The sequence below is a fragment of the Lissotriton helveticus genome, chromosome 11, assembly GCF_964261635.1.
Source record: "Lissotriton helveticus chromosome 11, aLisHel1.1, whole genome shotgun sequence".
In the NCBI taxonomy this organism is placed as follows: domain Eukaryota; kingdom Metazoa; phylum Chordata; class Amphibia; order Caudata; family Salamandridae; genus Lissotriton; species Lissotriton helveticus.
The window spans coordinates 771,197,186-771,214,690 of NC_136072.1; the positions used below are offsets into that span (position 1 = coordinate 771,197,186).

The window sequence follows — 17,505 nt, forward strand, 5'->3', positions numbered from 1 at the left end:
ATGTTTTATCCAAATCTATTTACATTTCTGCACACTTTCATAACGTGATTGCTACCTAGGGCCTGTGGCTTCATAGCTCATAAATAGCTGGGGAAGTATTACCATTATCAGTGGGACTCATTTTGTCAACCTATTAGCTGATCTCTACTGCAGATGCATTTACTGACCAGACTTGATTGCAGTGCCCTCAAAATGATTAGAATGGCACTTGCCTGATTTAGTGAATGTGGAAAATTGGGGAGGGAGGTTCTTGCTTTATTAACATGGATTAAATGCTATAATTGTTCAAATGTCAAACAATGCTTTCATGATACAAGCTATCGAAATAAAGCTATTGATTGATTGATTGCTATAATTGTTCATTTATTTGCAGAATCCTCCCAGGCCACAGTTGTCCTACTCCCTTATGAATACACCAATAAAAAATGCTGCATTGTTTGGGAGACAAGTAGAGCAGTTATGTGCCGGTGTCCCTAGCTACTATGCAGAAGAAACAGAAAGTGAGTGGATTTAACTATTAAATGCTGTAGAAGGAAAGAAGCAGGCTCAATGTGCACACATTTAGCCCTTTGTCAGGGGTTTTTACTGATGATCACAGCAGAAGAATTAGTAAAGGAATGTACAATTGTTTATTGGGACCTTTGTGCTCAGCCCACATTTGATTAGAAATTCTTATTTGAAATTACTTATATCTTTTTTACATTAATATATGGAACATTATCATGCCAGCATATTTCCTAGCAATAGTATGCATGAGTAGATCAGAATATATCGGCCCTGTTCTAGTAAAAAAACAAAGGTATGAAAATAACATTTCACTTTTCTTTAAAAATATATATGATTCACTAAAATAACACTAATTTTAAAGTGATATAGTTATAGTTAGTCACTATGGTTATAGTGAAAATGTTATAGTTATGTAAGGTAATAAGACTTTTTACTTCTTTTAGAAAAAAAAACTAGAAATTCAATGAAAAAAAAACATTGAAGTTATAGTTAAGTGTTGTAATAATATAAAAACTTACATTTAAAAACAAACAAATTAAAACATTGAAATTCTCTTGTTATTGTTTACTGAGCAAATTATAATGTGTGCCCCATCTTGCACTCCTTATGACCTCACATATTACATCACTCCTGACATGTTACATGACATCATTGATAACTTCACAGATCTTTCTGAGCAGACCCTGTGCTCAACACCTGATGAGCAGCCGATCCTTCCATGGGAGGCCAACTGCCTTTGTACCTCCGTCTAACTTGTTCTTTTGTGTTTTTTTAATTTTTTGGGCTGTTCCGTTGCTCTTCACTGCACCAGAGCTGAAGAGCCGACAGTGATACTTTGAGACCACACAAGCTTTACTTGTGGAAATGTGCATGGTCTTGTGGTGTCACAGCTTCTGTGGGTGTCCCACAGTAATACACGGGGTGGGGGAGCACAATGTGTCCCGCTCGACCGGCGGCATGAAAGTTTATTCTTTTTCTTTTGCCCCTTGTGGGATCCATCTGGGATCCCCTACAATGGCCAGGGGGTCCTTACTTTGCTGTTTGTATGTCAATTTGTTTGCAAACACAGGACATAGTGTCACAGTGCCAGACTCCTGAATTGGTGGCTTCAATATTTCTCTTCATGTTGCAGCAAGCTAATCATATAGCTCAGTCCTGAGAACCGGTACTGATCATATGGGACAGAACGGTCTGACAGGAAGAACCAAAGCAATCTCAACAAATCAGAATACTGTTTTTAAAGTTTGTGCGACTAAAAAATGGTTGAATGGATTTACACCAAATAACAATCAGCACACTTTTCACTCTCTGCCAAATTTGGTGTAATTCAGTTGAGCAGTTTTTTTTTAATTGCTACCCAAAAGTTCCTACGAGAATTAAAATAGGGAATATTCCAAAGTTCATGGTATTATCAGCACCGAGTATACAAGAAAAGCCAGTTGATAGGGAAGGTTCCTGCTCATACAACTAGAACTAAACAGGAAACCACAACAATTAGGGAATTTGTGGAACCACAGACAGGTTCTGTGGTCTTGGAGAAGGATAGGATAGCTAAAATCTTCTCACAGCATTATAACGATTCATATGTGGCACAACATACAGTCTCAAAGGAGTCTATATCCCCTTATTTTCATCCGTTAAATCTCCCACAACTAACAACTACATACAGATATAACAGAAGCAGAAATTAAACTTGCCCTCTCTACAATGGCAAGTGCCAAGGCTTCCGGCAATGATGGTTATCCAATAGAATTTTATAAAATCTTTATTATGGAGTTAACACCCTTTCTGGTTGAGCTTTCTAACGCAATAAAAAAAGGGGGAGACATTCCATCTGATTTTAAAGAGTAAACCATAGTTTGCTTTGTCAAGAAAGGAAAGAACCCGAGAGATGTCAATGCATACAGACTGATAAGTTTATTTAACGTGGACTATAAAATCTTAATGAAAATTTGAGCTGGTCGTGTGTAGTCCACAGCTCAGTATTTAATCCATATGGACCAGACAGGATTTATTGTCAATAGAATTATGTCATTGAATAAAACCTTTTTAATACAAGCACTTACTTATTTCAATATTAATCAGACTCTGCAGTCATAATGATGCTAGACGCTGAAAAGGCATTTGCCCTAGTCAATTGGGATGCCCTTTTTTGCCCTTAAGAAGTTTGGTTTCCCCTCACACAGGCATATGTCCTTGTAAACTCAAACTTAGCAGGCTTTGTTAAAATAAAAAGAGGGAAAAGACGGGAATGCCCCCTTTCACCAGTGTTGTTTACCTTTTTTATTGAACTGTTAAATATTAGTATTAGGGCTAACAGGTGTGGAACCACCAATTTTGGGAATGTCTAAATTAAAGTTCTTTGCGGACAATATAGTGCTTTATCTCAAGCCAGAGAGACATCATATTGAAGAATTAATGGCAAAATTCAATCGTTTTCAAGCAATAGGGATATAAAATCAACCATAACAAAACAGAAATGCTTGCATTTAATGCCTTGCCTAGTATATTCCCTATAAATCTTCAGGAACAGGCATCTAACAACCAACCAATTTGTTATCTAGAGGTTAGAGTAACTAACCTATACAAAGAACTTTATAGTATGAATTATTAACCAAAAATGAAGGAATTATTGGATGGAAGGACATTTCTCCCCCTTACATTGATAGGATGCGTAGCGTTAATTAAGATGTTTATCCTACCTTTGTTGATTATTCTTTTTTCAAATATCCCAATCAAAATCAATGGGCATATTTTAAGGAATTGGACAAACTTTGTAGGTGCTTTATTTGGAATAAAAAAGCTCCTAGATTCAAATTCCCAATACTTCATTTGTATATAAGTAAGGGTGGATTGTCTTTACCCAACATGTATTCTTATTATGAAGCTGTCATTTTGGAAAGAACAGTGCAGATTTTGGATGCTGTAGAAACACAGGATAATTTCTATTCGGAAAAGATGGTGAAGGAGGAGGTTTCTCAGCTGCCTGATTCCTTAAAGACTGCAAAGCTCCCAAAAAACCAAGATACAAGATTCTTCAGGAATACTCTACCCAACTGCAAATATTTTATGCCGCAATGGGATAATTTTCAGGCTATAGGTATCTGCATTTAGATGAATGCCAGGTCTTGGGGTTGCAAATCCCTAAAAGTCATTTAAGGATATTGGTATATAAACGGATTTAAAGAATTAGGACATTTTCTGATAGGAAGCGGTATTACCTCCTGGCAGAATATCCAAGGAAGAAGTGGCAATCGTTTAAAGTTATTTTATTTTGGATATCAGCAGGTCGTGCACTTTATGAAAAAATTAAATGTACTAACAAGCTCCATCTCTTTACCAACAACGATGGCTCTTTTTAAAACAAGAATGAAGGGGATTTGAAATTGGTATAGGCTATCAAGGAGCCAAACGGAATGTCTTTTCATAAATAACTTTTTAGAGAAGATTTCTTTGACAACTCAGTGTACTTTTCAGAAGCGAAATGGCAGATGATCTCAAAACTAGGGAAACTCAGCTTTAAGAGCTGCAAACTACAAAATAATGACTTTTTTAGCTCCGTGGATGGCATACTATAGCCCTTGAGCCCTCTCAAAGATGTATCCAGAGGTTTCCGATGTAAGCCGTTTAGGAGCGGAGATGGGCTTCATATCTTTTTCACCTACCCTGGGATATTGTTATTTTGGGAACAAGTATTCGATGCCTTAAGAAGGGGGCTACATTTAGAGATAGATCCTGATGTATGTGTGGCATTGTTTGAGTTAAGTACTAAAAGGCAATGTCGACCTCTGAGTAAAGACGCTGATGTATTTATAACTATTACGTCTTAGTTGCGCGTTCTTTGATCCTCCAGAACCAGAGACCTAATAAAGTGCTTACTTATCGTGAATGGTATAATAAAATAATCCTAACTAAAATGTTTGAGAATGCATAAACTAGCTGGGTCGGGTTTTGAAAAGATTTACAGCTCTTGGCATTTTATGACAGAGATTGAGAACTAAATGTTAGCTGCTAAATTCCTGATCTTTGCACTTTATCTTTAACATAGCCAATATTTGCACTTACGCACATCCGCAATTTCTAGAGATATATTTAGGATCAGATGCACTGTTGAAAATGTACTGATGAAAAGAATTGTATTTATTTTTATAATTTAAGCATATTTTATGTAGGCGTTATTAAGATATTATGTTTAATGAAAGACTGTTCGATAAATTGAATACTTTATCTTACTTCTTTGTAATTCCAACTTGCTTATTTTCATATATGTATTCTGCTATTTTATAGAAATATCCGGACAAGCTCTTCGTTTAAGCTGAAACATAAAATTAAAAAAAATAGAGAATTAACATGGTGAAACATGTTGTGGGAGCCCCCCTTTTCTCAACCCCTGGTGATGTTTCACTCTTATCAGTGTAAATATTTGGCAAATGATGCCAAAGTTATTAGTAAACAAAAATGATCTTCCTATCTAAACTCTGATATGTAATTGGCTACTATTTTCTAAAGCCTAGTAAACCCCTGAAAGTTCCTGCTAAATTTTTCCCAAAAACAAAAGTCTCTTTCCTCTATAAAACCTTCAGACTCATCCCTTGCTTCAATATCAAGATGTCCTGTTTTAAAACACCTATTTTCACAAAATAAAGAATGATACTGTGCTGGAGATCGAATTTCTCTTCATCTGCATTCTATCTATGAGCAAACAGTAAAATATTAAAGTAACCTCTGCATCCATTGACATGCGTCCTCAATTCCAAAAATAAAAACTCATTTACTTATCTCTATTCTCCTACCTAGGAGACATTCCAATGCTTTGATCACCTTGCACTAGAAGGTTCAAAGAGACTTACAAATCATCAACTTATGATTTAAATGGGCCCATGTGGTTTTACATCTGCAATAGCTTTTTGTGACACCCACAATCCTTGTTAGCCTGCATTGGGAAAAATATAGTTGAGGAAAAACGGGAAAACGGAAAAATTAAGTATTTTTATATTATTGGCATTAAGTCATTTATGCAATACAAAACCTGCAATATATACTCATCCTCTAAGGAGAGGACTTATTTTCCCAACCCTCCCTTCCCTCCCCCATGTATCCATATATTCCAAACCGCCTCATCAGCAGTATGGCGACTATACTGCAGGTCCCTGACAGAAATCTCCTTTTAACTCCAGCCTGTTTAGAGCTTCCTCCTACTCTTTTAATCATTTCCTTCCCACCCTATTTGGCCAGCAGTTTTTTCACCTTTTTTAATTGGAGCTATTTCAACCATTAGAGGTCACCCCTACCAGTTGCAGTTCTTCAATGCTTTTATTAGTCTGACTAACCACTGCATCAGAAAATCAATAGGTGAAACCAGTTGGAAGAAATAGCATAGTTATTACTCTGTTGGAAGCTTATGGGAAATTCTGTACTTACTCAGCTGCAAATAAAAATCACATCTTCTTCAGCAGTGCTGGCCAATATTATAGTTTTATGTCGAACAGAGCTCATCCACCATTCAGCAAAGTTCTGGGAGATTTTTCAAGGCTCATTGTTAAGGATTGAAGGCACAAATAAGATGTGAAACGTCAAACTGAGCTTTACTGAAAAAACTGGGATTGAGATAGATAGGGTGGTCCTTTAAAAAGCTGAATTTCAGCAGAATTGCATCGTTTATTGGATTTAGGCAGTCAATCAGAGTCAAGTGAAGTCTATGTCACCTTAGCATCTTGTAAAACCCTATCAAGTTAGCATTCGCTGTCAATAGCAATACGAAGTATTTCACAGTCTAAGCAATTCAGTTACAAGTGAGTTATTCAAATGCATTAAATCACAATTAGATTTATTGACATGGTACACAGATAAAGACCCAAGCTCTACTAATAGGTATGAGGCCTCTTGTGTGTGGTTTTATTTTATTGCACAAAGTTAGCCTCTTTTGTCATGGTATTGGATAAGCACCTTTCAATGAGCTCAATTCAATTATCTTTATTCAAATCATAAAAGAGTGCGCAGCAGAAAAAACATCAATAGACAGTCATTGTATCATAGCAAATAAAGCTTAAAACAGGTACATAAGAAAATGCATAAAGTGACATGTACAATAAACAGTTTGTTTACCAGCAACAGAATTATGCTCTACTACAAGAATTGGATTCAAAAAGTGATTTGTGTATAAAAGAGCAGGGGGAATAATATGAACACTAGGCAGAAAATGGGCCAGACCCATGTTCCATGCTCAGTAACACACCGGAACGGCTAAAAAAATGTAATAATAGATCACTATTAAAACGTTACAGCCCCACCATAATCAAAACCAAAGGGGATGATTGACGGAGTGTTGAACAATGCAAGTACTCACCCCCAATCAACTGATCTGGGTTTAATCCATCATCATTTTTTAGCTCACTCCACCACCCCAGTTCAGACATGGCCATATGCAAATCAGTCTGACCCTGTGCCTCATGGGAACAGTCCAGACAGAACTGTCAAGCCATGTCTTTCCTGGACCGGAAACAAGCATTCTGGGACCGGTTTCTGGCTAATCAGCCGTCATCAGCCAGGTTAGCTTGAATCCAGTGGCAAAGTGAGCAAGGGACCAACGTCTGGACATACATTACCAACTTAGGGCAAACAAAGCAAAACCAAAGGGGATGATGGACGGAGGGTTGAACAACGCAAACACTCACCCCCAGTCCCTGGCATAATCCTCAGTATTACTGCAGCTGATATAAATTTATGTAAAGACATATTTCGTTTGAAACATTTTTAAACAAAGTAAGCTGATCTGCACCTTCCTGATGTGTAAAAACTTGAGCAATGGAATTAAAAACTGTTTTTTGGCATGGTATATAGTTTCCAAAAAATGAAACAATATAACATGGATTGATGTGAACGGAATCACAGAGACATAGCTCAATACCTGTTTCACTATAGGAGGCCCCTTGGATGAGAGACCAGAAGAAGAGCTATAATAAATCTAAAACATAGCAAGTAAATTATTTGATGATGATAGGATAAAGAATAGAGGTAGGGCCTCATACGGTCTGTGGTGAGAAACAAATGATAGGCAGCTGCTCTCTCCTTATTGAGCTCTTGAGATTCTCTTCTCCTTCCCCACATAGTGAGACATTCTTTTTTTAAACGCCTTTGGGCCATGTAGGCAATATCCCGTGAGTTATCAATACATTCAGGCCAATCAAGGTCAAGGGAAGCCTATCCCATCTTTAAATAGGGCCTTAGCATCTTGTAAAACCCTTTCAAGTTAACATTCACTTCCAATAGTAACCGCAAATATTTCACTGTCTAAGCAATTCAATCACAAGTGAGTTAATCCACTGCATTAAATTAGATGTATTGACATGATACCCAGATAAAGACTGGAAGTATCGTAATAGTCCAGAGGCCTCTTCTATTTTGTTTTAGTTGATTGTAGAAGTGTAGCCTCTTTTTTCAAAGTATTGGATAAGCACCTTTTTTTTAAAACAAATATGCATGAAAAATATTCTGTGGCATAAACCATATATGCAGGAGTATAATATTCTACTTATTACCTCTGTTAAAAGAGGGGAAAGGCATCATGACTCACACAAGCCTTCTCCTCACATGAGTCATAGCCCCTCTCCACACTTAACATTGGTAATAAATAGCATATTGCGCTTTGCACCTCTCCATATACATGTTGTAATGCTAGAAAACACCCATTGCTAGCCTATTAACTTTTTTGGGGTAAGTAGCTCAATCTTATGTTCTGATTAATTTTCCACGTGAGTTGTTGAAAGGTGCCGAAACATGTTGCCAGTACTTAATGAAAAGGCGGTATTACACAGACTTTTGTTATTATTGTAGTAGGAGTGTTGCTTTGAAAATGATAAATTAAAGGAATTGATTATGACTTCACACACCTTGGTTTGCTACTTCATAGTGAACTGTCTCCATGATAAGTTCAGAAGCATTTGATGACAAGAACAAAGATGGTGTGTAATTTTCAGTTAGAATTCCAGCTTAAACACAAGCAAGTAGAGACAGAGGGAGGTCTTGTTGTCAGGTGTGAAACATTTCATACTGTTTCAAATCTCACGATATTTAATGGCACAGATGATGAGGAATATGAAGTGATATAGAGATGCACTTGAAAATAATAAAAACAACAAAGAACTTTCGGTGAATTCAATACCCATGTCCAGACAGTGTCCTTGATGTTCTTGCAGTGTTTGAACAATGGTTTAAGAATATGTTCCAAGTCGCCGATTAATGTGTGTTATATTTGTTGTAAGTTATTCTCTCCCTTGACCTGCTGTCTTTAAAGGAAATGCAGCATTGTACAAAACAGTTGCACTGTTTGTATATAAATGAACTCTTATTCACCATATGCCCTGGGGTCCTGCTTCGCTCAGTCGCTGAGCGGACAGCAAAAGCTCCGCTCCAAAGCAGGAAGTTTCCTCATTGCACGTGAAGGTGGTCGGTGGTTGCACGTGCACAATTGACACATGTAAGTTAGGTGTGTTTGAAGCATTGACTTAGGTAGAAGATTTTACCTGAACTTGGACCTATCCCATCTTCATGAAATGGTCTATGCTATTCTCTTACAAATGTGCACATACGTTCTCCTTCTTCCCACTGTTTCAGTGTAATTTCTTTATGTATTTAATTGTTATATATAGTGTTACTACTCTAATATGCTTTAGTGAGCTTTTTATAGAGCATTAGGCAAGATCACAGCTTCCGGAATTATGCGATTTAGCAACTGCATGTTTTCCACCACGTAATTTGGAATTTACCATTTACCGTCTGCTGCAGAATTTGCACATTTCATCAATGGAAACTTGATTCTAGCACAAAGGGATCAAACATTACTTAAAGAAATACTGATCTCATGGTGCAGTAATTCTCTTCACACTTTGAAATAGTTAACTGTTCAACTTAAATGTATTAACTAACCACCTGCGGGTACTGCCATGTCTTTGCCGCTGCTTCTAGACAACAGCCAGTATATATTACACATATTGTATGGCTTCTGAAAGTGTTTCCATGTATGCGTTGACAGTGGGGGTGGGTAAATACATTTGAGTTTTGGCCAGGTCCGCCAGGCAATATCTAGCTAGAAGTCCAATGTCTCTATTGTACATTCATCTAGATTGTTTGAGGGGGAATAGAATTGTTCACTTGACCAGATTGTTAATGGTAATGGCAAGGGCAGCTCAATGCATGTATGATAGGTTCCAGGTAGGGCCTCAGAGTTGTGATGCAACTGCCGTAGTGTCCACAAAATGGGGCACAACCCCAAGAAATTATGGATTACTGTTGTAAACAGCAAAGGAGGGAGAAGGTTGACAATTGTACTTAAGTGCTGTATTTTTTCTCTTTTTCAGGAACCACATTTGCTGCCCCCTGTGAAACCATCATAACCATCTTGGGTCTCACCATTTGCACGACTATCACAGTTTGTTAGTTTCACAGGACCTCTGATTACAGATCCAGGAGCGCCGAGTGATGAATGAAAAATGCACCTTTTCTTCAGCTTCATCAATGTCACTCTAATAAACTTAAGAGCTAACCAGTTCAATTCACTTACAGCTACTTTATATGTTATGTTGTCATTTTCTTTTCACAAGAATGAATGCCTAGTGTTTATAAAAGTGAAATACAAATGTAATCAATCAAACATCTAGTACAAGAGGTAGCAACAGGAATAAGCACCATGGTCCTCGTGTCAATTCAGTTAGCTTTTAGGCTACTCTGGTACCCACACTTTTTCATATGCACTTATTTTTAACTATGTAACATTGTTTAATTCAGTATATGCACTTAAGTCTCAAAACATGGTTCAGATTCTTAGGATTTCAGCATGAAGCACTGAGTTGTGTCTATAAATGGTCAGGACTTGTCACTGTTTTTAAAACAATTTAGAGTCCTTTCCTAATCCCACCGGCAAGGATAAGCATTATCCTAATCATCCCCAATGTTTTCACAAACGAAGGATTAGGAATTGTCCCATTAACATTAGTGTAACTCTCCGGTGGCCATCTTTTGAATATGCAGTTGCTTCTGTCACAAAGCTCAATATTATATAGGAATGAGGATGTAAGGAGGTCATTGCTTCATTTGTGGCCATGGTTGCAGGTGGTGGTCACAAGCACTCATTTTTGGGGACTCAAACTTATTTTATATCATCAGATTTTAACACAGAGTAAGAGCGTAGAACAGAAAATATGAAGGAAGGAAGAAGATAAAGACAGTAAGATAACAGTAAAAAAAGAGGAAAGCACAGGTGAAAAATAACTTGCAAGACTTAGATAATAAGATAGTAAGTTTAGCATGATGCAAGAAAGAAGCATGAGATAGAATCAAGACCCGGCAACCTTGGTATTCGGTAATCTTGGGATTCAGAAGAGCTTATGGTGAGTTCCTGAGAAAAACTTTGGTACCCTCTACTTATTTTTTTACAAAATATTTACAGGAGGAGACAAAGAAATTCACAAGATTCCAGTCTGTAATGGCAGGACGGTAGTATATTTTGAATGGTAGGAACTGGCTAATTCCAAATGCTACATCCAAATGGAGCCTACAACTTTTAAATTCAAACAGAGCCCTTTGTAGTCCGTGCATGTGCAAATGAGCTCGTGTGTCAGTGCAAACCTTGAATAGTTCCTCATAAGAAGTGGTGATCTAGTTTATCGCGAGTCAACAGATTCCTTGACAGGTGATCTCTCTAAAAAGCTGGAGTGTCTATGGAAGTCAATCACAGGTCAGTCTGATCATCCATAAACTTCCATTGAATAGATTAATAAATCACGTTTATATAGACCAACAATACTAACCATACCCTTAGTATTTTAGAAATCTGCAAATTTGTAATTTTTGAATGGTTTATATATCCATATTTCGCTATATGTATGCATCTTTTCACACTCAAAATCTGACTCTTTCATGCACCTGCTTTACAAAAGCAAAGATATCCTGCTTGTACTCATCCTTATCCTTATCCTCCGGGTCAATGAGCCACGTTGTCAGGCCCACATGGAGAGAACAAGGATTTTTACCACACTATGTAATTCATGTGTTTGCTGGTTGAAGGAACAATCTCGCTCCCATAGCTAGTGGCAACCTAGGAAGTTCATTAGTCTTCCATGGAACTACATTTCCACCTCTGTCTATCACTTAGTTTGCAAGAATCCCAGGGCTCTGCTGCTGCAACCTTATCTCCTCTCACACTCTGAGGAGCCATATCAAAGTAGCATTCAAATAGTCTGATTATGAGTTTTACAGACAGGGTTACTACATCACAAACATAACAGATATACCGTCCATCAAATTACAATTCTATTATATCCTATGAAACTCATAATACAGCAGACGAGATATCCGTCATGTTTGTGAAATATCTCATCTGCTGAACTCATAATCGGGCCAACAGTACATATGAAAATGGGGATCCCTGGTTAACTGAAGATTGCAACCAAAAAATATTGCTAAAGACAGCAGAATAAGGGCCATAACCCTACAGGGACCCCTTCGACTATTTGTGTAATTGTAATTAAAGCACCCATAAAACGGTCATCATAGGACAGGGCTTCCTTCAGGTTGAGTACTGTTTTTGTACAGCACTGGGAGTTATAAAAGAGGAAGGAAATGTGCAACAAGCACCTCTGTGATGAAACACGCCACCTAGCATGGGTGAAAGGTTCTTGTCCTTTTTAAACTTTAATAAAAAAATTGGAAATACTTTTTTTCCAAAAGATCTTTCTAGTATTTTGCAAGAGGCAACTCTGGAAGTAAAGAAGCATTTTTTCTTTGCACAAAAATAGATTGTCAGCCTGTTTGATCTGCCTAATAAAACAAAGACAATGGAACAGGTCTCAATGAGCTCTAAATGTATATTAAGCAGCAACACAAGCATTCGAATTGCCAATTGGTCTGGTTTTCATATACTGGCACACCACTCACCCTGCACTCTTTTACCTCTGGTGCACTGGGAATAGGATCCAGAACCAATAAAGACTGTCTGCCTGCTCTGGTGCGATGGAGCATGGGCACAACCAAGAGTACACGAGAAGAGGAACCAAACATGTCAGAGGGCATGCAGTGCTGAAGCAGAGAGGAGAGATACTCAGGACGAATATGTGACGAAATCCCACATTAAAAAATCCCGCATACCATGACTCCGCATTAATTACAACGCGGAGCAATTACTCCGCAGTACAATCACTCCACAACATTTAACCCCGCATATAACTTTACAACGCATTCCTTTACAACGCAAAGGCATGTGTGGTGAAGTTATATGCGCGGTAAACGTAGAAAATTTACTTATATATACATATATATATATATGTTTACATATATATATATATCTATAAACATGTAAATATATATTACCTACTGGCGATAGCCAGTAGGTATATATAGTTAGGATTGTTTTCCATAGGGAAATCGCAACATTCTATTGGGAATAACTTTGGCGCCGGTTGAGGAATCTTCCTGAAATTTTCCTTACCTTTGCCACGCGGCGCTCCGCTCCTTCCCTGAAAGTTTGGGGGGGATTAGTCAAGCGGGGGCCGAGATAAAAGGGGGGTCCTAAAACGTGTTTTCCCCATGTTAATTTCCATAGGGCGGTTGGACTCACTTTTAGCCCGAACGGCTGAATGGTTTTCCACCAAACTTGGCAAAATTGTAGGGACTGGTAGCCCGAAGTGCCTTTGCTATGTCTCAAGATATGTGCTCTAGTGGTTTTTACGAAAATTAACTTTGAAAAAATATATATTGGGCTACATTGGGCTATATATATGTTAGAGCCCAAATGTAGCCCAATGTAGCCCAATGTAGCCCAAAGATGGCCACCAGAGACAAAAAAAACAAATGTAGCCCAAATATCAGCCAGATGTAGCCCAACTATAGCCCAATGACAGAATGTCCCAGAGTGTTCTAAAGAACAACTAGAGCGCTAACAGTCTTACTTATTACAAAAGTATGGCACACCTGAAGTCATCTTGATTGGAATAAAGTGTTAACACTTAAAACATTTAATTTGCAAAGGAACAAAATTAGGGGTTCATTTTGCCATAGAAATTATGATTAGTGCTGAAGAAAGAAAAATTAGGGCACATTTTGAGTGACTTCTCAAATCCTCTTATATTTCATTAAAAAAATTCTGATATGCAGTCTCCCAAGATGGCCACCAGAGACAAAAGAGCCCAAATGTAGCCCAAATATCAGCCAGATGTAGCCCAACTATAGCCCAATGACAGAATGTCCCAGAGTGTTCTAAAGAACAACTAGAACGCTAACAGTCTTACTTATGACAAAAGTATGGCACACTGATGACATCACTGTGCCATACAGTGATGACATCACTGATGACATCACTGATGACATCATCCACGTGACAATCACATACACCTTTTCATATACTATTACAATCTTTCATCACTGTTTGTAAAATACAGAGTATCATATTTAAATCCATTGTCACAGCAATACAAGTATCTAAAAATCCACTCAGTGATTCATAGATGTATACACACATCTAATCACTTACCTATGGATTCACTCATACATGCTGTCAATGAACAATAGAACACTATCAAAAATACTTATACATCAATATCGACATTAAACAACAGCATGCATCCTATTCACATATGAAGTCATCCTACTCACTTATGCAAACAATGGATCATACTTACATATTTACTTAGCAAAACACTTATACAAACACCACTTCTTCTATTCATTTAGATAGTAAGTCATACTTAGTGAATTATAAAATCATTATTACAAGTATACAGTTATCCATACAGTCACTCACACAATCATTGTGTCTTATGTATACTTATTTATATACAACAACTGACACATACACTGCATTTTATTTTTCTAGTTTGTTGGACCTGTACCTTTGAGAAATATATTTGCTCATCACCACACCCATAAAGAGATTCCCTCACCCAAACTGTTGGAACATGTAGTTTTAACTTCATATATCTACTGAATCAACTATTCACACATCTTTGGACAGTCACACACCCCCCACTGAACCACACACACTTTCACACTCCCATACAAATACTCAGTTAACTAATCAATAACTAATATAGACTTTCACATAGCTAGTAACCAACTGTAGAATCAGTTTACACAACAACTGACAAAGTGATACAGATATTCACACAGTTTAGTCACTATCCACTATATTTAGTGAGACATTATAAATTGGTCAAGTAAACAGTCAATTACACTGCTACTAAATCCTCCATCCAAATATTTATTTATATATATCCACTCATTCTTCAATGTAAATTGCTATATATTATATATATAATGCATATTTAAATAACGAAGCAAACCACATTCACTGGATGATGTCATCAGTGATGTCATCAGTGATGTCATTTGAGATGTCATCAGTGATGTCACTGACCATGTCATGAATGATCTAATATGTGGCATCTGAGTAAAATGTCCAGCTAACTATAACACCACTAAAACTTATAGTTTTTTGAGTGAATTTCAAAGGTTTTTTAAAAACGAATTCCTAACTATATAACTCCTGAAACCTATGGTTTTTTCAGTGAATATATATATATATATACCAATTAATGCATATGTATATATATATATATATATATATATATGTGTATATATATATATATATATGTATTTAACATTTATATCTTTTTTTAAATAATTAAAAAAAGAAATATATACATATATATAAAATTAAAAAAAATACTCTTTTCACCCTTAAAACTAATACCACCCTGCTCCCTTAAAATACCCCAGCACCCCAAAATCCTAGCCCACCCTTACTCTTAAAATACCCCAACACCCTTAAAAACTAACCAATCTTAACCTTATAAATATACCCTGTACCCCAAAACCCAAACCTATCCCTAAACCCTAAAAATACCCCTGTACCCCAAAACCAAAACTTACCACTAAACCCTAAAAATACCCAGGTACCCCAAAACCCAAAAATACCCCTGAACCCTAAAATACCCCTGTACCCCAATACCCAAACCTATCCCTTAACCCTTGAATACCCCTGTACCCCAAAACCCAAAAATACCCCAGAACCCTAGAAATACCCCTATACCACAATACCCAAACCTATCTCTTAACCCTTAAATACCCCTGTACCCCATAACCCAAACCCACCCTTAAAATACCCCTGAACCCCTAAAACATATACTCCAACACCCCCAAACTAAAACCATATACTTACCTTACACTTAAATATAAAAAACAAATGCTTTTACCATTCATGCTTTTACAACGAATTTCGTTGTAAAAGCATGCGTGGTAAAAGCATATAAGACATAATGGCATGCGCTGTAATATTTTGCGGAGTAACAGTACCTGCGTTATGATGGTATGCGGAGTAAAGGTATGCGGAGTAAAAAATGCGGAGTGAAGGTGTTTTACCACTCAGGACATGAGATAGCCTTTTGCACAGGGGACAGTGTCTAAAACAACTGGTCACTTGAGGAGGAAATTCACCTGGGATTTAGGAGAAGTATGCGGAGATAAATTAAGTAACATTCAATAGCTACCTATCACGCAAGCTGCAGGAGACGGATAAGATATTTAGATAAGCCAAGCAAGACTGAAATTCTATAATACAACGTGGATGAGACCCTTGCCTCAATTATCAATCTTCGCCCTTGACCTCAGAGGCAAGGAAGCATTTTCCTTAAGCCTTGGAAAGCAGAGTAATGCACAATCAATCTTGTTTACATTCTGGCAAAAGGTAAGATCAGAATTGACAGTAACACCAACCTTAATGGAGATATATGCAAGAGGTGGGGATGGACCAAGATTCACTGACTACCAAATGGATATTCAGGTCTAAGGATGGTTCTCTAACCCCATGACCTCAGCTATATTAACATTCAACTCGAAAAGTTTATTGCACATCAAACACCCACCAGAAGCAAGATATTCCTGAAGTTTAAGGGGACAGTCAGCATTAGTACTACCTCGTTGTATGAAGAATCGAATATCAACAACACAGTTCAAAAACAATTAAAGCCAAATTAACTAAATTCGCAACTAAAGAGGGTAAATACACATCATAGAACAAATACTAAGAGATTTTTACTTTTGAAAATAAAAAGTGCTTTAATTCACATACAACCAACTATTAAACATAAAAATTACAAATGTACGCAAAGAAAACAATACCTCTTTAGCACCACATTATCTAGGGATCTGTGTCTGGAGGTCTCTTGGTGTTAAATAATGTATAGCTCCTCCCTACAATGTTTAACAAATAGGTGCCATTTCTCAGAGAGCTGCCTGTGTAAAAAGGCCTTCCTGGTACATATATCAAAGAGTTCACAATGAAAACACTGAATCATGTGTAGAGTTGCAGAGCAGTCTAAGGCTGAGTGTCGGAGGTGCTGCGGGCTCGGAATTGAGCAGCACACAAAAATAAAACACACAAATCAATGTGCAACCAATGATTTTTCTTTAAAAACCTAAAGTATTTGATTGCAAACACAATTACTGTACTTGAAGATACATATATTCACAATATTTTAGGTGGAACTACAAATTGGAACTCTCCTTTTGCGGGTTCACAGATTAACCAAGTTACAAATCACAGACCCTAAAGAAATATCACAGAGGGACTAACCCTGCACTTGTAGTCTGTTCCTCTTAACTGTACGGTCCCATGATAAAGGCTTTAATCCTAAAAATAGGCAATTCTCCTATAAAGGCCTGTGGAAAATATTACGCTTTTCACAAACTAAAAAGGTAAAATCTACAGGCTTTGTCAGGCATTTTCAGAATGTAAAATGAGAGGCCCTTTGTATCCACATTTAATAAAGCAGTCGTGCTGACTTTTGATGTGAAAATAAATGCACATGACTGTGTAAATCCTGCCCAGGGAAGACATGTGAACATCTTAGGAAGACTCTAAGTGTGCATTGAAACGAACATAGAATCTCCCACTCGAGATATGAAGCATTTACCAGAACCAGACCAAGAAAAGGGTCGTATGCCTTAAAG

The 17,505-nt window shown here is 37.2% G+C and overlaps 1 protein-coding gene across 1 annotated transcript in view; it reads left to right on the top strand.

Annotated features, from left to right (window-relative positions):
* Positions 1-10,071, top strand: part of LOC144791877 (gastrokine-3-like) — a 30,709-nt gene extending 20,638 nt beyond the window's left edge. Inside the window, exons 5-6 of the mRNA XM_078666662.1 lie at positions 374-500; positions 9,864-10,071. Coding sequence (XP_078522788.1) covers positions 374-500; positions 9,864-9,943 — 207 coding nt within the window. The 3' untranslated portion in view covers positions 9,944-10,071. The remainder of the gene's footprint in view (positions 1-373; positions 501-9,863) is intronic.
* The last annotated feature ends 7,434 nt before the right edge of the window (positions 10,072-17,505 follow it).